Source organism: Tasmannia lanceolata, unplaced genomic scaffold (assembly GCF_043159265.1).
Source record: "Tasmannia lanceolata isolate RefF3 unplaced genomic scaffold, GAP_Taslan_0.1 ptg000016l, whole genome shotgun sequence".
In the NCBI taxonomy this organism is placed as follows: Eukaryota; Viridiplantae; Streptophyta; class Magnoliopsida; order Canellales; family Winteraceae; genus Tasmannia; species Tasmannia lanceolata.
In genome coordinates, this window is record NW_027518693.1 from 19,750,899 (window position 1) to 19,777,659 (window position 26,761).

Here is a 26,761-nt window from a genome sequence, read left to right on the forward strand (position 1 = left end):
ATGCATCTCACCCTCTTGATCAACCATCAATGAATATCCCTATGCTTCTACATAACCAACGAGGGGCTGGCCCACAGGTTATAGCCTCGTCCTCCCACGAATACTGCACGTGCACATGTGACATGCCTTAGATACGAGAAAAAGCCAAATTTACCAAAACAACCCTTATTCAGAAACAAATAAGAGCTAGTCTTCTCAGATTCATTCCTATTATCCAAGGGGTAATATAGTCATTTCACTTTAAAATACGACAAAATTTGATCGCATGGACCCACTAGCGGTTAGTGTGGGTCAGATAAAATCGCCGGAAAACCGACATAACCGCCGGAATCTGACCCACACGAGTCCAATGGCGTTATCCCTACCAAAACGCCTTTCTTTTTCTTTTTTTTCTTCTGTGAACACGCTTTCTCTCTTATCGCGGATCACTCGATCCAACGGTCCATATTTAACCGATTATTTTCCTTTCTTCTCTTTCTATTTATCTCTCTTTCTAGGGCTTTCAGTGCTCCTTTTATTTCCTTTTCTTCTCCTTTCTATTTATCTCTCTTTCTAGGGTTTTCAGAGCTCTGAGAGAGGAAAAAAAAACCAGATCGAATTCTAACGATTCTCTGTTCTTCGATCGTCGATCATGACCTAAAGCTCTCTGATTCTCGGATGATTTCGCTGGAAGAACTGGTTCTTTGATCGAATCAGGTAAGATCTTTTGATCGATTTCTCTTTCTAGGGTTTTCAAGATCTTTTTTTTCCTGATCTAGTTTCTGTTGTTTCAATCAGTAGAAAGTTAGGTTTTTCGATTTTCGGTTTTGTTTGAAACTGTAGAAAACTTGTAACGTTTTGTTTTGATTTCTAGGGTTTTGTTTGTGAAAAGAAGAGAATTAGGGTTGTTTGTTTTCGGTCGGGAAAAGAAGAGAATTTGGTTAATTTAGTGGAGTTTTGTTCATGGCGATTGGAAAGAGTAACTCTAGGGTTTCAAGATTAGACAGTGATTTTTCACCGGAGAGTAGAGACAGTATCTTGAGTGATGAAGATGAGCTTCAAACTCGAAGCTCCATGTCGGAATCGGAATCGGAATTGGACGATGGTGATGATGATGTGGACTCAGGGGCAGGATCGGACGACTTTGATTTGTTGGAATTAGGGGAAATTGGGGAAGAATTTTGCCAATTAGGTAAACAGAGCTGTTATATATCGCATGAGCTTTATGATCTTCCAGATTTGAGTGGGGTTCTTTCGGTGGATACGTGGAATGATTGCCTAACAGAGGAAGAACGATTTAGCCTCGCAGAATACCTTCCCGACATGGATCAGGAGACGTTTATGCGGACCTTGAAAGAGCTCTTTTCGGGTAGCAATTTCCATTTTGGTAGTCCTCTCAATGCACTATTCAATCAGTTGAAGGGCGGTCTTTGTGAACCGAGAGTCTCTCTTTACCGACAGGGTTTGAATTTCTTTCAAAAGAGAAAACATTACCATCTTTTGTGTAAGTATCAGAACTCTATGGTTAGTAGTCTTGTTCGGATAAAGGATGCTTGGGGAGATTGTGTGGGTTATAGCATTGAAGAGAGACTTCGTCATCTGAATATACTAAGAAACCAAAGTGGTTTGATGTATGAAAGGGGCAAAGGGTTGGAATCAGAAACTGAATTGTCAGCGAAAGAGGAGTCGAGTGAAGATTTCTGGACTAAAAGGCTGAAGGACAGTAGGCCTGGATCAAAGATGAGTCATCGACCTGTATATACAGTGAGACCGGCTATGAATGTTTCATCCCGAGGAAGGCCTATGACCCTAGAGTCTGCAAAATATGGAAGACAGAATCAGAAAGGGGTTTTGAAAGTCGCTGCACCAAAGGCTCATTCCAAGAAGGGTCATACTAAAGCAGTGGGTCGCTTTACCCCTTCTTTAGCGTATGACTCAAGGGCTGCTTTCCGGATTAGGAGTCATGACGACGATGAGGATGATGATTATGATGATAATAACGTTGATGATGGTGCAAAAGAAGTTTATGAAACGGGTTTCCAGAATAACCAGAAAGCATACAGACGTTCGCACACAGGCGTTCGTATTGGGCTGGGTGAAGGAGACACTGAAAGTTACATTGGGTTGCCTTTTCCCGTGAAAAATGGGAGTCTGTATTCACACGACAAGGACAGGAATGTTAAACAGATGGGGAACTTAGAAATGCTGACAGGCAAACTTACTAATGGAAGACCACCATATGGTTATCATTCCTGGGATGCTGGGAAAAAGGCCAAGTATCCCGAGAAACTTCAGCAATCCGTGTTTGAAGATCGAATCAATACTACAAGTGAGGGGCGTCAGCATCTCTCATTGAAAGGAACTCGAGTTGACAGGTCAGGTGGAAATCAGCCCTTTCTACATCGCAAACCACAAGAAGAGGCTTTCTCCATGGATCATTTAGTTAAATTTGATGACTGGACTTCTAGAAGCAAGAAATGGAAAACATCCATGGAATCTCAGAGAGGCAAGAACAATGTGGGGCCTGATTCAAAAGTTAGATCCTCTCAGATGAATGACTCATACTTTCATTCTGACCATAGAGCCAAAAGATCACAAGAGAAGATTAAGAGAAAATTTGCAGATAACAGAGGAATTAATGTGGAAAAACAGAGATTCATGTATGCCCAAAGTGAGGAAACAGAGTCGGATTCATCCGATCAGGTTGATGAAGATGAAGATGAAGATATCAATCCTTCAGTGAGGAAGTTGGGTTATCCAAGGGGCACCTTTGAGGGTCATCGGTCTGCTCCTGTTAAATCAGTTGATGGTTCTAAAAAGGTTAGTGGACTCGTGAGAAAAAATAAAAAGGAATATGGTCAGGTTCTTGGTGGGCACATTCGCTCTTCTATAAAGGGTGGTGATCCCGGCGAACAGTTCCACATGCCAGAAATAGAAATCTACTCTTCAAAAGGAGAACAGAGGGGTAAGGCCAATAAGTCCAGTTACTTGCACGAGTATGATACAGATCGTTTGGAGGATAGAAATTTCTCTGGTTCAGCTAAGTTAGTAGACAATCGTAAACAAGCTTATAAATTGGTGAAGAGTGACCAGATGCAGGGTGATCCTGGTAAAAGGCCACACCTGCCATTTTTTAAGGTCTACTCTCCCGAAAGAAAACGGAAAGGGAAGGTTGATGTGGACTATTCTGTGCCTCAGTCAAATTATATGCCCGAATATATTAGTGGTACTTTGGAGGAGGAGGATTTGGTTACACACAATTTTGTGGACAACCAGGCAAGGACTAGTAGACCAAAGAAGGAAGATGTTGAAGCTCAGTCTAATTTTGATGACCCCACTTTCATAAAGAAACGGGGGAAAAAGAAATTGGAGGGTGAAACGAGTTCTTTGGCTGTGGTAAATTCTGATGCTATCATTCCAGAACCAGAAACAAAGCCTCTGAAGAAGCCATTTACTTTGATCACACCTTCTGTCCACAGTGGGTTTTCATTCTCCATCGTTCATCTTCTTTCAGCTGTCCGAATGGCAATGATTACTTGGCATTCCGAAGACCCCTTAGAGGTTGGCAACCATCTTGAGAATAGTGATGGAAGACTAAAGCTTAAGAAAGAAGGACATGTAGGACAGAAGAATTTGGATTTAAATTCTTCAGAACATACAGGACAAAAAAGTTTTCCTTCTCTCACTGTTCAAGAGATTGTCAACCGTGTTAGATCGAATCCTGGTGACCCATGCATCCTCGAAACACAAGAGCCACTTCAGGATTTGGTCAGAGGAGTGCTAAAGATACTTTCATCCAAAACAGCACCTTTAGGAGCAAAGGGTTGGAAGGCACTTGTATTCTACGAAAAATCTACTAAAAGTTGGTCCTGGATCGGCCCAGTTTCTTCTGGCTCATCAGATCATGATACGGCTGAAGAAGAAACATCATCTACAGCTTGGGGTGTCCCTCACAAGATGCTTGTGAAGTTAGTTGATGCCTTTGCTAATTGGCTAAAGAGTGGTCAAGAGACCCTTCAGCAAATTGGAAGCCTTCCCGCACCACCCGCAATATTGATGTTGACCAACATGGATGAGAAGGAAAGATTTAGGGACTTAAGAGCACAAAAGAGTCTCAACACAATCAGCCCAAGCTCAGACGAAGTCAGGGAATATTTTCGCAGGGAGGAACTTCTAAGATACTCAATTCCAGACAGGGCCTTTTCTTACACCGCTCTTGATGGTAAAAAGTCCATAGTTGCTCCATTGAGAAGGTGTGGTGGCAAGCCAACGTCAAAAGCTCGAGACCATTTTATGCTTAAGCCCGATCGGCCGCCACATGTCACAATCCTCTGCATTGTAAGGGATGCAGCTGCCAGATTGCCTGGAAGTATTGGCACCAGAGCAGATGTTTGTACCCTGATAAGAGACTCACAGTATATTGTGGAGGATGTTTCTGATGCACAAGTTAACCAAATCGTTAGTGGGGCTCTTGATCGTTTGCATTATGAACGTGATCCTTGTGTACAGTTTGACGGGGAAAGGAAATTGTGGGTTTATTTGCATAGAGATAGAGAAGAAGAAGATTTTGAGGATGATGGAACCTCATCTACAAAGAAATGGAAAAGGCCAAGGAAAGATGCTACAGAGCAATCTGACCTCGGAACTGTAAATGATGTGAGCTATCACGGGGCTGAAGAACAACTTTTATATAATGATTTGCGGCCTAATGTGGAGAAAATTGAGCCCTTCATCGAGTCGGCACAAGGAAGCATACATCAAGATCATCCAATGGGTTGGGAGGTTTTTGATTTGAATAATTCACGGGAGAACAAAATGGTGTGTCAGGAGAATTCAACAAATGAAGATTTTTAACCATGAAACATTCAGCAGAGAAAGGCTGGTTGGGTTTCCAAGTACAAGCCTGGTGTGATGACCAAAAAGATCCACGAATGGACATGTCATGTTTTATAGAAGTGGTCCAGGTACCCTTCAAGATCCAATATCTCTTATGCTTTCTAAATTTTTTGTTGTATTGGTCAACTCTTTTCTCATTGTAAGGGTAGAATTTTCACTGTTCATCTGATCCCTATTCATATATTCTTGTTCATTATTTATGAGGATGACAATATTAGCAGTTCCTTTTGACGGTTTTTTCTACTTAATAACCAAGTAACTGGATGTAAATGGATGATTTTATCTGTGGCCATGGACTCTGATAACTATTGACTAATGCGGACCGAGATGGTCAATACAAGGGATAACATGAACCTGTTATTTGGAGTTCAAAGATATCTTAACTGTTAGTATTGTATTATAATGACCTGACTTGATCTTGGTGAGTTTAATAGAGTTTTTTTTTTTTTTTTTTTTTTTGAAAATGGTAGCCAAATTTCATTAAAAGCAAAGAGGACCGAGATGGTCAGTACAAGGGGTAAGAAAAATAGGAAAATACATAGAATAAAAAAACAACTTAAGGGGGCTCTGAGTCAAGAGAGCTAACACTCCTTAGAAACACCAAGTCTCGCCAAACCATCCGCCATCTTGTTTGCTGATCGACTCACATGATGAAAGACAACTACATGGTCTCTCTTCCGATCAAGCATCTCATCGAAAAGGCGATCAAATCTCCAAGGGTGTTAATAGAAAATAATACTTACCATTTTAGGCACCTTAAGTGGAATAAACAGTCTAACATTGGAACCTGGAAACTCAAATGCATGTTTGTAATTCTGTATATCTATCCTTAGCACTTTTTTTTACCTATTTACAGCTTATGCGGCATTTGAAATACCTCTAGATTTTTCTCTTTTCAATGAAGGGGGAAATCAAGTTAAAAGAGACGCATTTGTAAAATGAACAGCAAGACACATATTACAGACTTAGCATATAATATCGTGTCCTTGATGAGGTATATTCAAGTTGTAAGTACCTTTCCTTGTCCTTGATGGAGTGCGTTCAGCTCCATAATAAAGTTATTTTGTCAGTGTGTTACGTTGTATCATTTTCTATCATTTAGTGGATGTTTTACTTGATCATCCGTGTCCTAAATATTGTAATTTTGGCTATATCTACTTTCAGTTACTTAAAAGGATTTTATTATTTTCATAGTATACAAACTGTGGGTGTGCTAGCTTTAGTAAGTAGTTGCAATCAAGGATTCTTAGAACCCCGATATTTTTTTATTCCCTACATGTTTCGTATTTTGACTTAACTGCATCATTTTCTGCCTTCTTTTGAATGTGACAATTAGTATACAAATGGCATGTTTTATTTAACATTCCTGGCATCCATCCCATGGATCTCTAACCATGCAGGACTCGGGTATGTTTTGCAGGGTTTAAAAAGTGCACCAAACTTACATAGCATGATCGTTCGCTTTCGAGCTTCATGTTTACGGTCAAATTAAGGTGTCAAATGAAGGTGTGACATTTTACATGTAGAATTTTTTACCGTGAAATTGTAAAATGTCTGTGACTAGGCCTTCTGCCTAGCCTGCGTATCATCATGCTTATGCATCGAAGAATAATATTCTCTTTTAATGAAATTATTTATATCATTTTGAAATAGTGAAAATCTACTGTTTTTTGTTCTTTGGAATTGGTCAGCAATCAAATTATATTGCATATATACAAAGAGGTGTTCTATTTTAGCTCTCATGTTATTTAGGATTGATGACTGAGAAGATATCTATTCATTTCTGTTTTTCAATCCTCCCTTGGGATCAATCACTGCATCTCGAAGTCCTTTTAAGGTAAACCGTATATCTGGCTGCTTGTTTAAGCAGCAAAGAAAACTGGTCTGTGACCAATAAACATAGGGTCCCCTCTTTGTGTCATTGGGTCCCATCTCTCCCACCAAAGGAAACATTTGAACTGTGGTTCATGGCAACTACTGACGTTTTTTTTTTTTCATTTCTAGTAGGTACAGGTAAGGAAGAAAACCAGAAGCTTGTGGCATTTTTCTCATGATCATTTGTTTGCATTGGAAAGGCTTCTGCACTCGAAGGAGTTGGTATCAAGAAAATGATGAGGTGGGTCTCTTTTCCAAACATTTTTCTTTTTATTTTTATTATTATTATTATTATTATTATTATTTTTTATTTTTTTGGGTGGGGGGGGGGAGCAGAAATATAGAATAATGATGACGTGGATGTCAGATCCCTGATCTTGATAGTCCATCATCTGGACCCCACCATGGATGAAAAATTGTGTACCTGTTGGATGGTTAGGTTCATCTTATCAGAACTAGCATTTGCATTTGCTGTTGGGAATCCAACATGGAACCTCGGATTGATGTTGTAGACCATGGGTTCCACCATCTACCTGTGTGCCATTTCTCTATGTTATAAAGTGTGAAAAAATGGTTCAGACCTGATCATTCAAGGCAATAAATTTCCAGTGGGCTGTTCTCCACGGGGATGGAAAGCCTTGGATAAGCTGTTTTTGGGATTGGCTATACTCCTCTGATAAGCTTATCTAGAAATAATCTTGTTCACTGTCCCCAATTATGTTCTTGTAATATTTTATGCAAGAACTAAGGTCGACGTGGGAGTACAGCAAGTTTATCCAAGTATGATGGTTTGATAATTTGTTAACTAAATCGGACCGGATATATTATTTTAGTATTGACAGTCTTTATTTTACACTTAAAAGGTGCGAAATGAGTACTCTCAAGTCTCAATCTTGCACCTTGACAGTTTATCTGGTGGATCCCATTCTAATTGATGATCTACACCATCCTTCTACTGAGCCCAACCTTTGTTGATTAGGAGCTCTTTTCCCCAAAAACACAATCTCCTTTTGCTTTTCAATTGTGGAACTTTTGGATTGTTTATTCTAATTTTCTTTTACAAGGTATTGATATTTTAACCTCCTATCTCTAAGATACAGATTTGTTGATGAAGATCATCCAACCAGCACGAACCGTGGCCCATCCTTAACAGGAAGAAGAACAGTAGGTGTACACTATGGATCACTGTATTTACTCGAATCGTAAATCTTATTGTGGCGATTCAATCCTTCTTCTTTTTTCAATTTTTTGTGGATTCAACTTGATTTAAGAACACCCTAAATTCTGGTTGTATGTGCATATTGAAGCTGCAACAACATGGGGGAACATTGGGGGAAAAGAGGGCTGACCAATCTCTTCAGGGGTGTAGATTATCTCATTTCAATGCCATAGATCTGATTATTAATTAGTCTTTTTTTTCCAAAATGTTGGCAATATATAGCCACCAATCTGATGTTTACAATCATGTTGATGAGAGTGTGTTTGTCCATCTTTCTAGCAGGCCTAAAATGTGGGCAGTTTGGAAGCATGCTGGTTCCATATCCTCCGTCCATTTTCAGACTCCTGATCAAATAGTCAGGATAAATCTTATGAGGATGATTTCTTAGTGAGAAATAGAATCCACCTTGGACCTCTAAAGGCCCAAAAATTACTAAACGTAAATCCCAATGGTAAAAGCATGCAAATGGTTGGTGTAAATAGAAAAGCATATGCATCATTTTCAAAATTTCCCCAATATAATACCATTTTTTTTAAAAACCATGTTCCAATACAAAGCTAGCTATCTCTGAAACGATGAAGCCCTTCTCCTGTAAATGTTTTTAAGGCCCTGTTTGGATTTCAAGAAAAATATTTCAGATGGAAAACTTTTTCATGAATTTTTTTTTCTCTTTCCAGGATTTGGAGGGAAATGATATCGTTAGGGTAAATTTAGAGGGACACAGGTAAAAATTGAATAGGGTTGTTCAAGTTATCTGCTCTCGTGCGTAAAATAAAAAAAAATAAAAAAATTTGAAAAATAGGAACTTTTTACAAATATTTTTCTTTTCTGATCTCTTTAAGGAAATTCCTGTTATCTAAACAGGGCAAGAGGTCTGCTGGGAAAACGCTCATACCAAATACAATCAAAACGTAGAGGAAGACAAAACTATCTCGAGCGGTCAGATAAGTACTATCACCTAATCAATGTAATGTTGGAGGTGAGTCGATCGTGATAAGTTAATGGCTTATTCCTTCGTGGGCTTAAGCTATCTGAATAGGATGTGTCTGGTAAAATGTCCCTCGGAAAGTTGATCTGAAATTTATTATGTTAAAGTTTCAGATCAATTTTTGGAGGCCGGCCGGACTCTCTCCCAAGTGCACTATTGACTTGGCAGGCTTGGCAGCAACATGGGCCACTCAATACTCAAGAGCATGGTTTTAAATTTCAAATGAAATCTGAAATTTCGGGTTTCGGTGGAGCCTGAAACCGAAATCGCACATACCCGAAACAGTGATTTATTTTGACCGAAATTTTGCTTTATTGACTTGGCAGCAACATGGGCCAGTCAATACTAAAGAGTCTGGTTTTAAATTTCGAATGAAATCCGAAATTTCAGGTTTCGGTAGGAGACTGAAACCGAAATCGCACATACCCAAAACGGTGATTTATTTTGACCGAAATGTTGCTCTATTGACTTGGCAGCAACATGGGCCACTCAATACTCGAGCATGGTTTTAAATTTCGAATGAAATCTGAAATTTACCGAAACCGAAATTGCACATACCCGAAACAGTGATTTAATTCGACCGAAATTTCCGCTTATCCTGAAATTTAAGTGATTTCACCCAAAAATCTCGATATTAATTAATTATTTATTATCTTTGAAAAATTATGTACGAGATAAAATATTCTTTTATTTGATTTCGTTAGATTTCCTCCAACGTTCAGAGAGGAACGAAACGCATTCCGGAACCGAAATTTGAAACCATGCTCAAGAGTAACCCTGGAAGTTTGGGGTATTTTTGTTTGTTTCCCATCATTTTTCTTTAACCCTGGAAATGGTTTTTTTGTTCTTTTGTTACTCATTGTTTTTCTTTTCGACGTGATGTTTTACCGCCTGTTTGCATTTTCATATTTTAGGGAAATGATAAATGCGCCCTTTTTCATTACTTGGGACACCCAGCTACAGCGTATCTATGACTGCAAAGGTGCCAATGTACTTCACATTTGAAGGAATGAAGTGACCTGATTGCCATGTACAATGCAGCTGGGTGCCTCTATCATTTCCAAGAGTTCTTTTTTATGAATTTGTATGTTTGGGGCCAGACGACTAACCACACTTACAGCTCTCCAAGGACTTAAATCTTCTTCTTCTTCTTTGAAATGATGCAAAATAGATTAGAGTGGAGGGGAACACGACTTGGAATTTCAGCTCATCTTAAACCATCATAAGAAAACTCAGAGAAACTTCTAATGAAGAAACTTTTCAGAGAAAGCTGAAAAGCACCACAAAGAAAAAAATGTCATCACACCCAACACGCAAAACTCTGATTGCTGTTAATTTCACTGAAACCATTTAAAGTAAAGAATTTCAGAGAAAGCTGAAAACCACCACAATAAAATGAAACTTAATCTGTCTCTACTGATTGATATTTATATTATCACACTATAAATCTTTAGCTCTCTGTTCAGACCCAAAACAATGAACAAAATGAATGAACATGAATATATTCTGTACATGCTCTTTAACCATAAAACTTCATATGCTCTCTTCCCCTAATTTATAGCAGTAAGAGGAAGTCTAGAGTCTCTCAAGGATTGAGATTGACCCTCAAATACCACAGGCAAATGCTTTGCATCCCCATTCGCCTGCTTCGCAGACTTTGCCTCCCAGAAATACTTCACCAACTCTTCAAAAGATGGTGTTCTCAGTTCTTCAATGGACGCCACACTCGGCAAACTGAATATCCTCTTCCTTGGCGTTGAACAAGAGGATTCATCCACCTGGTGTTAAGAGTAATAGGGAATCAGATGAGTAGAAAAGAACAGAAAAAATATAAAAACTTTCTAACAGATGATCCAACCAAACTGCTTTACCATGTATTCTTCATCCAGACATTTCCCAGCATTTTCTGTAATCTCTACGACCTTGTGATAGTGACCGCTTTTCAAATTCCTTAGCTCCCCACAACAGGGAATGATCATGGAATCCATGTTTCCACATGCATCATGGTCGAGTCTCAAGGAATCTGCCAGAATGCAGCTCCTCTCATGAATAAAAAAGTTCATATAGCAACCATAATAATAATAAAAATATTAGGCTCGGGAATTTCTCGGAAAAGGGTGTATCCTGGGATATTTTAATTTTTTTTTTTGCTATTTTTGGGTTTATAACCAGAAAAAACTACAAAAATAAAATGAGGAATGATAGGATGAAAGGCGCGCCCTTGCAAAAATCAGCTACAAGGGCGCCCTCCTATTGGTTGGTTTCAGCGAAGTGCATTCAAAGCATAACCGTTTTGTATTTTTCTGCGCCATCCGTAAAGGCGCTTTACTTAATCTGACCAATAGGAGCGCCCTTTTGTAGCTGATTTTTGCAAGGGCATCCTTCATTCTACCATTCCTCAAATAAAGTATATAAAAATATAAAATTCAAGAACAAGATTAGGGCAACAAATAATATCATGGATATTGGGATATTTTCGTGATATTTTTGCGATAAAAACAAAATACGAAGATATCTCAGTGATTTTTCATATTCTTGGAAAATTTTCGGAATTTTGTCCTTGTACCAAAAAATCACAAAAAATCACAAAATTTTCAAAAATACCGGAGCTTATAATGGAGTTAGGTATCTTACAGTCAATTGAGGACAGGAGATTCTTGTTTGCAACATCGACTTCTTCAAGAGCAGTGGTGGCAGCAAATGACAGCCTATCACGGAGCGCCTGATTGGCTTCCAGTCCACCCCTACCAAAAACCCAAACCCACATGAAAAATCATGAACTACCCAAACTTATTTATAGTTGTAACGCCATTTATCATCTCTACAAATTACCTGACAATGGAATCCACTGATGCAACATTTCCTTTTTCAAGACTGATAAGGGACTCTTGTGCATTTTTCCATTGTTGGGCACTCACTCTTGCCTTTGTCATACTGCACATTTCATAGGACAAATTCATAATAATAAAAAAAAAAAGATATAAGATTTCCAGCATAGCTCTTGCATGCATAGATTTAAATTTCAGTTTCAGCTGCCGAAACCGAAGTTTCGGTTGAAATCCGGTACAAAAAAAAAGTCCATATTTTATTATTTACCAAATTTCAGTAATTTCGGCCAAATTTTTGGAAAAAATACTATATTTAAAATAAAAAAATCAATTCCTCCAAATTTCGCCCGAAATTTGGTCAGTCTGAAATTTTGGATTTCAGGAAATTTCGGGTTTCGGTCCCGGACGAAATTTAAAACCATGCTTGCAAGTATAAACAACATTCAAGTTTGATTTCGATAATTATCTAGTTTTTTTTTTTTTGTAGATACGCTGGGATCGAACCTGCGACCTCAAGGTTGAGAAACAAAGCATCAACCATTGAGCTACAGGCCCAACCCTGATAATCAAGTGACACTTACCAGTGTTGAAGGCCTTCTTCCAAGCAATGCTTGCCGCTCTCCACTGTTTCAGTATCCTCGAGATAGTGGCTCTCGGTTTTTGTCATGTAACCCGTCCACTGATGTTTAACAGAAAATGTGAAATCTTGCACTGATGAAATTTCTTGTTGTAGCTCACTGGTTCTACTGGCAGCTCTCTCTCGAAGACTGTCTACTGCAGTTTGAACCTAGAAAACAAGAATATGCATCTTTAACTATTAAACTTTCCATCTCCAAGAGGAAAGATTTGTAAATGTTCACTACAACTAAGCTGACTAAATTTTTTCTAGTATGAACAACCCTACTCTACCACAACTAACAAGATGGGCATCATATACCATCTCTCCATGAGAGAAGATCATTTGCAAACATTAGCTCCAACCGTGCTGAAGATGTGATTTTCATCTTTATGAGCAGGTTTACTATCCCAACCCACGAAGGGTTTTGCATCATATGTAGATCTTTGATCATTTTTAAAAATGAATTGACAATGTTGGAACTAATCTGAGGCAAGGTTTTGAATGTCAGTATCGGTTTCGTGCACTGCAAAAATGAAACATATAGATTCCGGTCGGTCAAAAGTTTTGGGAAAAACCATATGAAATCACAGAAACATATGGAAACATTTTAAGATGAAAGTTCAGGCAATGCCAGAGTAAGCACAATTATACACTTAGAAACCATAACATAAGCTGAGGTCTTGAGGTGCGGGGTACATGAGTTGCCAATCAGATATTGTTCCTCTTTATGTGCAACAGTACGCTGAGGTCTTGGGGTGCAGGGTACATGAGTTGCCAATCAGATACCTGGTATTACCGCTTGGTTTTGGCATCCCAAAAACCTCACAGTGGGACTCGGTTATTGAAAGAGTCGAAAGAAAACTGGCTACATGGAATAGAAATTACCTATCACTTGGTGGGAGGGTCACATTGATTAAAGCGGCCTTGTCCAATATGCCCCCGTACACTACATGTCCCTATTCAAGATTTCAGCCAAGGTGGCTTCTCGCATTGAAAAGCTACAGCGGGACTTTCTTTGGGAAGGGAGGGAGCCCGGCAGTAGCAGATACAAACGTCTTCTAAAATGGAGTAAAGTATGCAGAGCTAAAAGACGTGGAGGCCTCGGCATTGGTAGATTAAGACTACGCAATAAGGCTTTGTTGGGAAAGTGGCTATGGAGATTCGGAACGGAGAAAGACGCATTGTGGCATGGAGTCATAGGGGGAAAATATGGAAGAAGCTGGGGAGATTGGGAATGCGGCACTCCGTCGGTAGGCAGGGGTTCTGGTTCATGGCGTTCCATCTGTACGGCCAAGCAGGAATTCAAACCCTTAGTCAGATTCAAACCGGGGCGTGGAGATGAAGTCAGATTCTGGATGGATTTATGGTTAGGGGAGGTCCCCATTTGCACTGCTTTCGGTGATCTATTCAGGCTTGCGCAGGAACAGGAGGCAAAGATTGCAGATTATTTGTGTAGGGTGAACGGCGAGCTCTTTTGGGGTATCAGACTACGCAGGAATCAAAAGACGAAGAGATAAATCACCTTGCTTCACTTCTTACTCGGCTTTCAGATTGCTATCTATCTGATCATGAGTGTGACAAGTGGATTTGGATGCCGGAGTCATAAGGAGGTTTCTCCGTGAAGTCTTTCTTTCAAAAACTGAATGAGGGAACAGAGCGGGCCTCCAGCCAGCTTCGTCTATGGAAAGTTAACGTCCCGCCTCGGATACAGTGCTTCGCTTGGACAGTTTCCCCCAAAGGTGCATTAATACTTGCGATCGCCTTAAGGTAAGAAAGCTACAATGTACGAGCTCGTGTGTCTTCTGTCGCCACCACGAAGAGACGCTGGATCACGTGCTTTTATTATGTCCTTTCTCCTTTGCTGTATGGATGGGCATTTTCAATTTTTTCGAGATCTCTTGGGTGTTACAAAACAGCCTCACAAAGACCTTGATGAACTGGACAGGAGGATTCCACGGTTGTCTTGGGAATCAGTTGTGGTCTTCCATGCCGTGTGGCATCTCCTCTGGTCTGAGCGCAATGGGTGTATATTCAATGGGAAATCCAAGCACCTACACCACATCATCCTGGATATCAAAACATCCATCATTAATTGGGCAAAAGCCAAGGGTGGATGCCTTATTCACTGACGGAGGTTCTACGAAATGGACTGTCGATTGTTTAGGAAAGAAAGTTTTCCTCCTGTTATGCCTAAATGGGTCCCTCTTCCAAGCGGCTGGGTAAAATTTAACTTTGATGGGTCGTCCCTTGGCAACCCCGGGGATGGCAGGTCTTGGGGAGGGCGCTTTGCGATCCTGGAGGTTTGACTATAATGATGTTTTCAGGTCCGGCCGAGATATGCGATGCCAATGAGGCAGAAGCAAGAACACTATTATTCAGTCTGAAATGGTTCTGATTGCACAACCTCAGGCCTCTCCTCCAATGTCATAGCTTGGCTGCAAATAAATATGCGGGGCCATGGCGTCTCTCTCATAGTGTGGACGAGAATAGGGACTTAATTCGCTGTCTAGAGTCGCAATTGGTTCATCGAAGAAGATCAGCTAACACAATAGCTAATGAAATTGCGAAGGGGGGTTCACTCGGAATGAAACTTGAATTGTCTTCAATGAAGATGTGGCATAAATCTTTCCAAGGAGGCTTGGATTTGTTTTTGTTTTTCTGGGTACATCTTGTCCCTGGTTTTTGGTTGTACTCGTTTTTGGGCGGTATAATAATACTGTTAATTTTCATACTGTTAATTTTCAAAAAAAAAAAAAAAAAACATAAGCAAGCCATCCATCATCCCCTCAAATCTCACTCTTTCATACCCTCTCTACTCGTTTTTGGGCGGTATAATAATACTGTTAATTTTCATACTGTTAATTTTCAAAAAAAAAAAAAAACATAAGTAAGCCATCCATCATCCCCTCAAATCTCACTCTTTCATACCCTCTCTACACCTCTCTTAAGCTATGACCATGTTTGGCATCCATGAAATATTTTTTCATGGAATAGTAATTTTTTCAGTGGTGGGAAAGGGGCAGGGAGGGTGTGAGAGGGACAGAATTGACAAGGCATGAGTGAGAAGTGGCTGAAAACAGGGAAAATAAAAGATATACTCAAAATAGTTGTTTTATTTCCCATTTTCCAGTACATACCACATTTCACATGTAAACCATATAAATGTTTATACATAATACATACGCTACATTTCACATGCAATTCATTTAAATATATAGTCTATCACTAACACACTTATAATTTTGGTTTCGGTATGGTTTTCGGTGTGGATGGAAATGGAAACATTTTGGTCGTTTCGGGTCGGTTTTTGTAGAAATTTAAAACCTCAGAGGTTCTTCAGGAAAATGTTTGGAAATTTTGATATTGTCAAAAGAATATTAAGGTTGAGATGGGAACTTGGACTCATACATATATCAACAAAATGAAATTTAGCAAGATTGCCGAATCACTCAACATCGTAAACCTCTAAAAACATCTACTATTTTCCAATCATTTCAACTAGACCATTAAATTCAAAATTGATAACATGGTAATAAAATATGCAATGGGTCTTGGTTGGACACACCACCAAAAGTAAACCAGGACACACATACAAAATGAAATCTTTTCTGCAAGTGCTCAAAGTTCTGCGTAATTTGGACAGTACACTTAAGTATGCTGGAAATAATTTATCCAAAATATTTAACCCCAAAGAAACATCAACCATAGAAGACAAACCCCAATGTTGAAAACAGAACACAACTACAGCATACCATAGAAAAACTTAGTGAAAACCTAAGTGGATTAAACACTTAATGTGGATCAGAATTCCAAAACTTGAGATTTGGAGTCACAAGTATCAACCAAAATAAATCGTGGAACACACCGAAAGATTATGTCAAAAACCTCAGCTGGATTGAACCCATGATGTGGATCGATACTAAAAGTTTAAGTTGAAAGAGACACAAATATTAACCAAAATGAATTGTGGAACACACTGAAAGATATGGTCAAAAACATCAGTTGGATCGAATCATGATGCAGATGACAATTACTGAAAGAGCCAGAGACATCGAGCTGATTTCCATAACTGAGAAATCGGTATCAAAGAGAAAAGGAGTACATAGATGCCCAACACCCCAAAAACCCAAAACAAAACCTATTATCTTTTCCAAGTGTGAGGATATATGATTGACAGTAAGCATTGATGATTTTGATGTGGATCAGCGTACCAAAAGTTTCATTGAGCATCAAATATCAAATCTGATATTTTTTAGCACACCCCAAATAAACTAAGTCAAATCTATGTCAGAATGAATTGTGATGCACATCATGCTGATATGATAGCTACCTTTGGGAACTCAACTCACATACAAAGAGAAAAAGAGTATATAGAAACTCTCAACACGTAGTGTGAGAGTTTATCTTCCACGGCAACTAAGCCAAATTTTACATGTCAAAGAGCAGGTCTCACACTTGCTCTCTGATGTGGACTAGGTCCCCGGTCAAAGTGTTTGGGTGTATGTAGTATAGCTTCTTACATTTTAGTATTGTGTTGAGGGCAATCTTGTAATTCATTGTTAAATGTTGGGCCAAAGTACGGGTATATCATTGGAATATTGTGTGAAATGAGCAAGGTTTTAAATTTCGGTTTCGGTGTCGAGATTTCGGGCTGAAATTTTTGGTGAAATCATGTAAAAATATGATTATGATTTCGTTTATTTTTTTAATTTCGACTAAAATGTCTAAATTTTGGTGTCAATTTCGACGATTTTCGGTTGAAATTTTGGCTATTTCGGTGGAAATTTTGTAAAAAATTCCAAAAATGAAATTTCAACCGAAATTTCGAAATTTCGGAATTTCTGTAAAATTTCTGCGAAATCTTGTAAAGAAACGACTTCATTTGAATTTCGTTCGGTTTGTGCCGAAACATAAATATTTCGGCCGAAACGAAATGTTTCGGCCGAAATTTAAAAACATGGAAATGAGAGGTTATTGTAGTGAGAGGTATTCTTGTAATGGAGAGAATAAAGGGGTGAGATAAGGTGTGACTTGGTGCAACCAAGGTTTTAAATTTCGATTTCGGAATGCGTCTCGATCCTCACCGAAACCGAAATTTTCGGCCTAAATTTCAAAATTTTGGACGAAATCCACGAAATCAAATAAAATAATATTTTATTCCATAGAAAATTTCAGCTGAAATTTCTGAAAAGTATTAAATAATGAATAAGTTCCAGATTTTTTGGTGAAATCCCTTAAATTTTGATCAAAATAATGTAAAGTTTCAGGTAATATGGATTTCGATTTCGGTATTGACCGAAATCCGAAGTTTCGGATTTCATTCGAAATTTAAAACCTTGGGCGTGACCAAGAAGGACCACAACAACCAGCCCTATCCCATGGACGATACTTGGCATAGGGGCCTACAATGGCTAACAAGCATCTAGCCCCCTGCTTGTTTGAAATTTAAAACCTTGGGTGTGACCAAGAAGGGACCACAACAACCAGCCCTATCCTATGGACGATACTTGGCATAGGGGCTACAATGGCTAACAAGCAGACCCATCCTAAGGTTGACATTTGGCATTGGGGCGACAAGCCTAAAGACAGGTGGCAACAAGAGAGTTCATCAAGATTTCTTAGAGACACAAGTGTCGTTGTGGACCACATCACAAGATGACAGCACATCAGCCCCTCCTCAAGGACCACCCCACCTACCTCTATAAATAGAGGTGAGGGGGCCTCATTTCTGAGAGTTTTTTATAGACCAGAAATTTTTGTGAATTTGGAGGACGTTTTATGTAGAGCTGTGACTCATCAAGGAGGATTTACACCTCGATGGAAGAGGAGAGGATTTCTCACGTAAGATCTTCTTACCTCTTGATCTTTTGATATCTTGTAATTCAGTCCTTTGTATCAATGATAGTTCCAAGTTTCAGCTAAATCTTACTTTTATTTCATTGTCCAATTCCTGCCTCTCTCTCTCTCTCTCTCTCTCTCTCTCTCTCTCTCTCTCTCTCTCTCTCTCTCTCTCTGCGTTTCTTATTTCCAATAGGAAACTACAAGTAGAATCCTGCTCCATTTGCGTGGAAACAAGACATCAATCTCAATGGTCTCCACCCTGCCTTGCATCCCAGGCACCAGAAGATATTTTCATCGGCATCTCCATCTGTTGGGTGTAACCACAAACATCCATCGGCCGTCAAAGGTAACAATTACAAAACATTAAAATCATCGTGGTCCTGAATCCACCCGACTCGATCAACACTGCCAATGCTCATGAGTAGTCTCCCCAAGTCAAACTCATCTAGTCAACCGTGGGGATAGACCTCAGTCTGTCCTCTCTAACTTATCATTTATATTCTCGCAACCCGGAGATTACACTTGAGAGTGCACACAACGTGGAAGCGGAACCTCCTCCTGCCTGCCTCCCTCCCCCTCCCCCAGCCCAACTAGGATATACAAGAGAAATCTCACAGTTTGGATCAATCTAAGACCTATTTCCAATAGAAAACTATAAGCTCGCTCCACTTGCGTGAAAACAAGACACCAATCCAAACAATCATTAAGCTAGGAATACTACTAACAACAACTAATTTGGAATTTGTTTTGTCCATAAAAGAATCTTTTAGCCTACTAGGAATGTTATCACATGCCAGAGGTTGTTATGCACATTGTAAAATATATTGACTCCACCTTTTCTTTCGAAACTTTTCCCATTAATATTTTTCATGGTTGGTACTGTGGATAAACTTTTCCCATGAACAGAACCAACTGTTCTGCAGTTTCTATTCAAGGCATTATAGTGTTTTTATTTATTACTGCATGTTAAGCCATGTAATGAAGTTGCATCACAGTAATCCCAAGAAGTACCACTTACAAGACAAGTGATACATACAGAGTTCATAATTGTTTTACATTTAAGAAAACAAGGATCCTTACCAGGATTTTCTTCCTAGCACTTGAACTTGCTAGCATCTCTGCTACTTTATCTAACAGCTGTTTTTCTTCATTAGCAGCACACTCCTGCAGATACAGAGCGCAAAGTTACATAAAATATGCCATGAATTAAGAGCTCATATAATTCTAGCCAATAAGTTGTTTGAAATGGCAAATGAGAACTACCTCAAATTTCTTTTCAAGATCACACAATTTCTGGTCATGTGCAGCTTGTGTTTCTTCCACAATTTGGCTCAATTTAGATGCATGCAAATCTAGGGTCTTGAAGAAGTTGACAGTAATTTTTGAAATAGATCGTGTGGTCTCCACGGCTCTGAAATATCCCTGTATATTGTTGAAATGAAGAATTTATTCTGTTAGAAAGAAATAGCCCCCTAAAGACCTCAATTGCGGCTGATGAAATATATGAATTGCCAGTTCCCAGAGATCATTTTCCCAACCTCCCGCTGTTGTTTTGCATATGCAGATAGTTTCTCCCCTTGTGTACAAAGGCCACTTTGAAGTTCATTGAGTATCACATCAGCCTCCAAAGCAATTCTTCTAAAAAGCTGTGTTACAGGGGGTAAAGGTATCAGAACAGAAAAAAGAGGTAAATTACTGAAATAGAGGTGAGTTAAAAATTAGTAAGAAAGACTCACATCCTCAAGGGCAGATGAGTGCATCGATACTTCAGAATTTAGATTTCCAAAAGTCGATCGAGAGTTACCGTTAAGTTCACCTGCTAAATCGTCTAAAGCTCTGATCCCAGAGCCATACATGGTTTTCAGCTTTCCTACCCTCTCCCGAAGCTCTTCACTGGCCTAGGGAAGCAAACAGATTCAAAAAGACAAAATAATTAAGTTCTAAGGTCAACTAGATCAATAGAATGGAATCAGATTGTTTTGCAAATGTTAAATTATACTTCAGCCTTTGTAGAGACAAAAGAATGCATGTCTTCCTCCATTCCTTTCAATTGATGCTCCTGTTGCATAACAGAAGTTGCAACAGTCCTATGCAATAGATCAAGCTGCTGAGTTAATTGGGACTGGAATTTCTGGACAAGAGACCTATTTCCATCTTCTATTTTCTCTTTACGGTCTGAAAACCAAGCATACAGAGAGTATTAGTACTGGTATTATCATACCTCGATCTACTGTGCAACAAAATATCCAAAACATATGGACTTTCGAGAGCAGGAATACCAACCAATTTTGGCAAACAAGCCCGACACATCTGATGATGCATTCTCTAGCTCAGAACGAAGCTCAAATGCACGTTCAACAAGTGCTTTCTCTGAAACAGAAACCAAAGGCAAAGAAAACATAGAGATGGCTTTCAGTATAAAAGGGTATTGATTTCAAACTATATAACATGTCATGGGCAAAACTCTATAACATATATAGAGACATGAAAATGATGTCAGACATGGGAATCTGAGAAACCCCAATACGCCAACACACAACCACACAACCAAGTCACATTCTTAATAAACTATAGCATAATTACAATTATATAAGTATTTATGCACAAATATGCAACATAAATAAAATGTTTCACTAGCACGCATATGTAATGCATATCGTATCAGAAATAAGGAAAATAAGTAAACTGAGGCCTGTCCCAATATTAGTGGCTCCAATCCTCGACACAGTCAACAGTTATTTCTGACATGGCAGTTTTTTTAGAGAAAATCTGTAGTTGTTTGACGGTGTCAATTGGATCCAAGAAAGAATAGTGACACTTTACTCACCTGATCTAAGGAGGTTAGAGATTAGGTATTCCTTTTCTTTGATTGTTGAAATTGCATGTCTGTATCTTTCTTCTAGGTCGCATAAAGCATTTTCTGTGTCCTCAAGTTTTTTCTGTTGTACAAATGAGAGAATTATGATATAAATTGCATGTCATAAAATAAGTTGCACATAGCCCAACTAAATAGGTAAGGAAACATGACCATACAACACTATTACCTGAGTCTTGTCAAGTTTCTCACTTAAGTCAGCAGTCAACAGTTGCTGGGAGTTGTAAAGTTCCTGAAGCCCAATAACTCGCTACTCCCAACAAATAACTATTTAGTCAAAAACCTCTACACAGCAACATGAAACAACATGAAATAGATCGGTGCAGAACCAAATAAATTGATGTTATATACCTTGTCCTTGGATTCTGAGTCAAGTTCCATCCGTTCTATTTTTTCCGCCATGGCCTGGGCAAAGATGGGAAGAAAAAAGTGAATTTGTCTGATTCACAAAAGAATGATTTAATGTTATTTCTATTGGAAATAATAACATGCATGGTCCATTAGAAAATGTAGGGTCCAACCTTCTTCTCAGCTTCTTCTTGCAGGTAACGATCCCGTGGAATATAGATGCCATTCTTTTCTCTTGCAGCATAAACCTCTGGTTGGAGGTGAAAAACATAATACCCAATTATGACCATGTAAATTTTGATATTAGAATGTTCGGAGAGAATTAAAGCCTAGTCTATATTTTGTTTAGAAAAAAATCAATCACCAAAGCACTCAACAACCTTGTTTAAGGCGGTCAATTTCAGAATATAAATCCTTGATTACAGCTGATTTCATCATCTTCTGATTGACCTGAAAATGATAAGAAGACCTTGGAGCTAAGGTGAAGGTGGAAGGATAATTCGATTGCAAAAGCATATAGAAAAAAAATTGCATTGAACAATAAAGTTGACCTCTGGCTTATTCTTGATATTCTTTGCACGGTGTGCATAATCGAGGGTGCTGAGTGTCTCCTCCAGACAGTGAATGGAAGGTGATATAGTGGCAATGATGCATGTTTTTGTTTTTCCTCCCAAGGAATCCCTCAGCAACCTTGTTAATTTGCTATCCCTGATGTAAAAAAGCAACACATTCATGACATCCTAAATTCCAATATTAACATAACCTAGAAGTCAATAAAAAATACGTCAACTGAAGTAGTGATCCGCACCTGTATGGAATATGACCAGAGTGCTCAACAAGTGCATTAATGACACGGCCAAGCGTAAGCAAGCTTTTATTGATCTCCCCGGCTTCCCTTGCTCTGCCCTGCAAGTGTAGATATCTTTACAGTCAAATCCAAAGAGCATATGTTAAAAAAATTTAATATAAGAACTTAATTCAAACATGGAGCATTAGGATAAGTAAACCCTAGTGTCATATTTTTACTACACCAGGTTGTCTTGAGCCATGCTACCATATTTACGAGCATGCTGCTAATATACAATATAATCCATTATATACATCAACATATATAAAAAAAAAAGGCGGCCCAGTGCACGAGGCTCCGCAATGGCTTGTTCTGGGGAGGGCTAGATGTACGCAGCCTTACCCCTGCTTTGCAGAGAGGCTGTTTCCGTGACTCGAACCCGTGACCACCGCATCACAAAGGAGCAACCTTACCGTTGGGCCAAGGCTCGCCCTCGTGAACATACATCAACATATATACTAGACATTATCTTTCATACAAAATATAAAGTTAACTATTGGTATAATACCTCTCTAGCGCCAGAACGTGAGATGTTCTCAGAACCAGCAAGGTCGACAAGATTAAGCTTTCCACATTTGATCATCTCTTCTCCCTCAGGAGTGCACTCCTTAATGTGAATTGTGATAGAGAATATAGAATGCGAGCGGCTGCTTTGTTTGTTAAGAAGAGTTTCTGCCGTTCGCCTTTTGGAAGACCCTTTATCCAAGATCTTATATATCTCATTCGCAGTGGTAACTATCTCCTCTTCCAAGCCTCTCACAAAAACACCTCCTTTTCCATCTTCCATAAGCGCTATTGGTTTCTTTGATTTATCATCTATGAATTTTGAACATTCATCCAGGGCCAAAAGATCTGTTATTTCCTCATTGTAAAGCTCTAAAAAAGTAACTTTCATGCTGTATTCAGCATTTTGAGCTTCAAGTATGTCGAAAATTTCCCGAACAGCTCTAGGTATAACACCAGCATCAGTCGTGAATTCCCCACTCTACATAACCACAAGAGTCAAGCAAATAAACACAGAGAATATGGCATGAGATACACTCTCATCTAGCTCTAATTCATTTGCTAGATTAGAAACAAACCTTGTTTCTCTTTCCCCCTCCTTCCATGGTGTATGTTTTACCCGTTCCCGTCTGACCATAGGCAAAAATGGTGCAGTTATACCCCTCAAGAACTTCAGTCACAATAGGAGACACAGCTTGTTCATACAAATCCTTTTGCTTGGATGCCGGACCAAAGACCTAAAATGGAAGTATGATAAGCACATGTTATGGTGTATATGATGCTGTTACAAAGTAGTTATTGTAGGATTGTGCATTTTAGATTTTGGGTGTTAGTTACTTATTATGTGTCACGTATGTGAGGCTAGGTGATGTGCCACACCTTTTGTGTTTGTATTTTAGGAGTTGTGTATTAATGAAAATGCAAAGAATTTGCAACCAAAACAGAAACTTATGTTTCATGAGAGTTATGGTTCCTCTTGAATTGAACAGTTAGGAGCTCTGGTTGCCTCAAATCAACCATTCCCTTCACATTTTCCATCTTTATTTTGTCGCTATGTTAAGGCCAATTCAGCATGTAATAAGTGGTATTAGACGTCTTGGGAGATTTTGGATTCCATGACTGATGATTTTTAGAAAATCAAAGCACTTGTTTCGAAAATAATAGAGCAGCGACGATTTGTGAAAAGGCTTGAACAGAGAATCAGCATAGCGATCGAGGAAATGCACAAAAATGAAGAGAATTTAAATCTTAAAATGTTGATGATCAAGTAGAGAAAATGCGAGGATTAATGATAACGAAGATACTTCAGTTGAACAGCATACCAAGGATCATATTAATATTGTGCAACCATTTAATCATTCCACGCTTCATGAAAAATCGTTTTTCTTTCAAACTTTGATCACAATGGATTTTGAAGGCAGGTTCAAATGGTCGCGACAATTGAGATTTGGGACCCTTGTGGAATAAAGTTTTTCTCCAATAATTCAACCTTGAGGACAAGGTCATTTTTTAGGGGGGAGAAATGATAAGTACATGTTATGGTGTATATGATGTAGTTGCAGAGTAGTTATTGTTGGATTGTGCATTTTAGATCGAGGGAGTTAGTTACTTATCTCATGTGTCATGTAAAGTAGGTAAATGGGTTGGTGATGTGGCACACCTTTTGTGTGTGTATTTTATGGAGTAGTATCTTAAAGAAAAAAGGGGAGAATTTGCAACCAAAACAGAAACCTATGTTTCAAGAGAGTTATATTTCTTCTCGAATTGTACCGTTGGGAGGTTCGGTTGCCTTGAATCAACCTCTCTTCCCCTCTTTATCTATCTTTTGCTTTGTTTATTTGTGTTAGGGCCCAATTGGGCACATAACAAAGCATTTGAAAATACAACCTCTGCTACAAATTCCCATAAATTTCAATCTAACAAAAAACTAAAAGAAAAGCTGAGTTTCAAACCTTATCAAAATTAAAGGTTCTATCAATCTGCTTGTTGGCTATATTCTGAACTGCTGCTACTTCTCTCCTATGATCATTGCAAGAAATGACCACAGGCGTGTTCAACTTAATCTCGTCATCGCTTAAAGGCCTGTAAAGAATTTCTATAAAATGTTAAAAATTATCATAAAAAAACTTCTAACTCTCCTAGTAGCTTATAAAGTTAGGGATGAATCTGAATTTCTCACCTGCAACGAACGATGACCTGAACATTCACTCCCTTATCTTTATCATACTTACCATTTGAGTTCCCATCGCCCAATCGCAAATCTCTTACAGATTTTTCATTCGACCGTGGCGTTTGAGAAGGTGAAAGAGAGACCAATCCCCCTTTTCTTTGCTGCTGTGACTGTGAGTAATCCATAGCTTTACAGGTCCAAAAAAATAACGAATTTCCTACAAACCATTAGAACTAATAAGATCAACTACATAGAATGTACTGAAACCAGACTCTGAAATATAAAATTTGGAAACCTAAGAAAAGCTACACGCAGAAATCCAAAAGCGGCTTGAACGATCAGAAACTCAGACCAAGCATCTGAGAGTCCAAGGTTTAGCAAAAAATAACGAATTTCCTGTAACCAGTAGAACTAAGAAGATCAACTACATAGATTGTATTAAAACCAGACTCGAAAACCTAAAATTCAGAAACCTTGGAAAAACTACACGCAGATATCCAAATGAGGAAAACTCAAACTAAGCATCTGAGAATCCAAGGTTCCGCAAAAATTAACAAATTTTCTGCAACCAGTAGAACTAAGAAGATTAACTACATAGATTGTACTAAAACCAGACTAGAAAACCTAAAATTTGGAAACCTTGGAAAAACTACACGCAGATCTCCAAATGCGGAAACTCAAACTAAGCATCTGAGAATCCAAGGTTCCGCAAAAAATAACAAATTTTCTGCAACCAGTAGAACTAAAGAAGATCAACTACATAGATTGTTCTAAAACCAGACTAGAAAACCTAAAATTTGGAAACCTTGGAAAAACTACACACAGATATCCAAATGCGGCTTGAACGATCGGAAATCAGACCAAGCATCTGAGAATCCAAGGTTCCGCCAAAAAACAAATTTACAAAAGCCAGTAGAACTAAGAAGATCAGCTACATAGAATGTACTAAAACCAGATTCTGAAAACCTAAAATTTAAAAGCTCTAGAAAAGCTATCCAAACGCGGCTCTAAAGATCCGAAACTCAAATCAACAAGATTCCGAAAAGATCCACAAAAAACTTACCACATCCGCCAAAAAAAATCAAGCAAATACACAAACTCAGCGAATCGATAATGATCGAATGAAAATCTTGATCCAGAAACAAAAATTACAGAAACTCAGTAAAATGTACGTGCAATTCGAAAAACAAACCTAAAAATCATCAAAATCACAAATGCCGAAAAGACGAAGAAGATGCAGTAGAATTAAAAAGTTAGATCGGAAATAAAAGATGAAATCTACGAATTTACGAAGAGATAAAGCGAAAAGAAAAATAAGCAAAACTTACAGTAAAATCGAAGTGCTGAGAGCTCGAAATCAGGAAGAAGAAGAATCCAAAAAATGTCTGTAAAATAATCAGAAAAAGAGGATTAAAAAAACAGAGGGGAGAGAATCTAGACGGGGCGATGATTTCTAAAGAGCAGAGCACTCGTTCAGACGATTGTTTTGGTTTTTGTTGAGGATCTCGTGTTTTTTCATGAGGTTAAAATAAGAGGAGGTAGAGGAGAAAAGAGATGCGATCTTTAAAAATGAAATAATTATAAATTAATGAATAAACGTGCCGTTAAATGAACGTTTAAAATCAGAGCCTCAGAGGAGGACCTCTTTTAACGGCGTTAAAGAGAGCCGTTTACCAACATCTATCTGGCCGTTGGAGGTAGGATAGAAACAGGAGAAAAAAGCTGAAACGGGAAAAAAGATTTTGATTTTTGAATTAGAGGGGGCGAAAATT

At 38.6% G+C, this 26,761-nt stretch overlaps 2 protein-coding genes across 5 annotated transcripts; one reads left to right on the top strand and one right to left on the bottom strand.

The window, feature by feature from the left end:
* The first annotated feature begins 443 nt into the window (after positions 1-443).
* On the top strand, positions 444-8,158 carry LOC143848081 (uncharacterized). 4 transcript variants are annotated; one of them, XM_077356879.1, is made up of 5 exons: positions 444-696; positions 854-4,943; positions 6,296-6,381; positions 6,880-6,991; positions 7,851-8,158. In XM_077356879.1, exon 2 carries the CDS (start codon positions 943-945, stop codon positions 4,831-4,833), a length of 3,891 nt encoding a protein of 1,296 aa, XP_077212994.1. In that variant the 5' UTR covers positions 444-696; positions 854-942; the 3' UTR covers positions 4,834-4,943; positions 6,296-6,381; positions 6,880-6,991; positions 7,851-8,158. The 4 variants fall into 4 exon arrangements, with proteins under 4 accessions (XP_077212994.1, XP_077212995.1, XP_077212993.1 ...); XM_077356880.1 differs by having other exon boundaries at positions 6,883-6,991; positions 7,845-8,158; XM_077356878.1 differs by having other exon boundaries at positions 6,883-6,991.
* Positions 8,159-10,348: 2,190 nt separating this feature from the next.
* LOC143848186 (kinesin-like protein KIN-5D) lies at positions 10,349-26,540 on the bottom strand. The gene is made up of 23 exons (XM_077357066.1): positions 26,318-26,540; positions 24,999-25,206; positions 24,772-24,901; positions 23,398-23,556; positions 22,824-23,300; positions 22,277-22,374; positions 22,020-22,176; positions 21,849-21,918; positions 21,642-21,718; positions 21,472-21,525; positions 21,290-21,370; positions 21,073-21,184; positions 20,529-20,615; positions 20,245-20,420; positions 19,982-20,143; positions 19,784-19,891; positions 19,509-19,667; positions 19,326-19,409; positions 12,367-12,572; positions 11,790-11,891; positions 11,592-11,701; positions 10,829-10,980; positions 10,349-10,735 (listed from the first exon to the last, which is right to left on the bottom strand). Exons 2-23 carry the CDS (start codon positions 25,172-25,174, stop codon positions 10,508-10,510), a joined length of 3,165 nt encoding a protein of 1,054 aa, XP_077213181.1. The 5' UTR covers positions 25,175-25,206; positions 26,318-26,540; the 3' UTR covers positions 10,349-10,507.
* Positions 26,541-26,761: the final 221 nt, after the last annotated feature.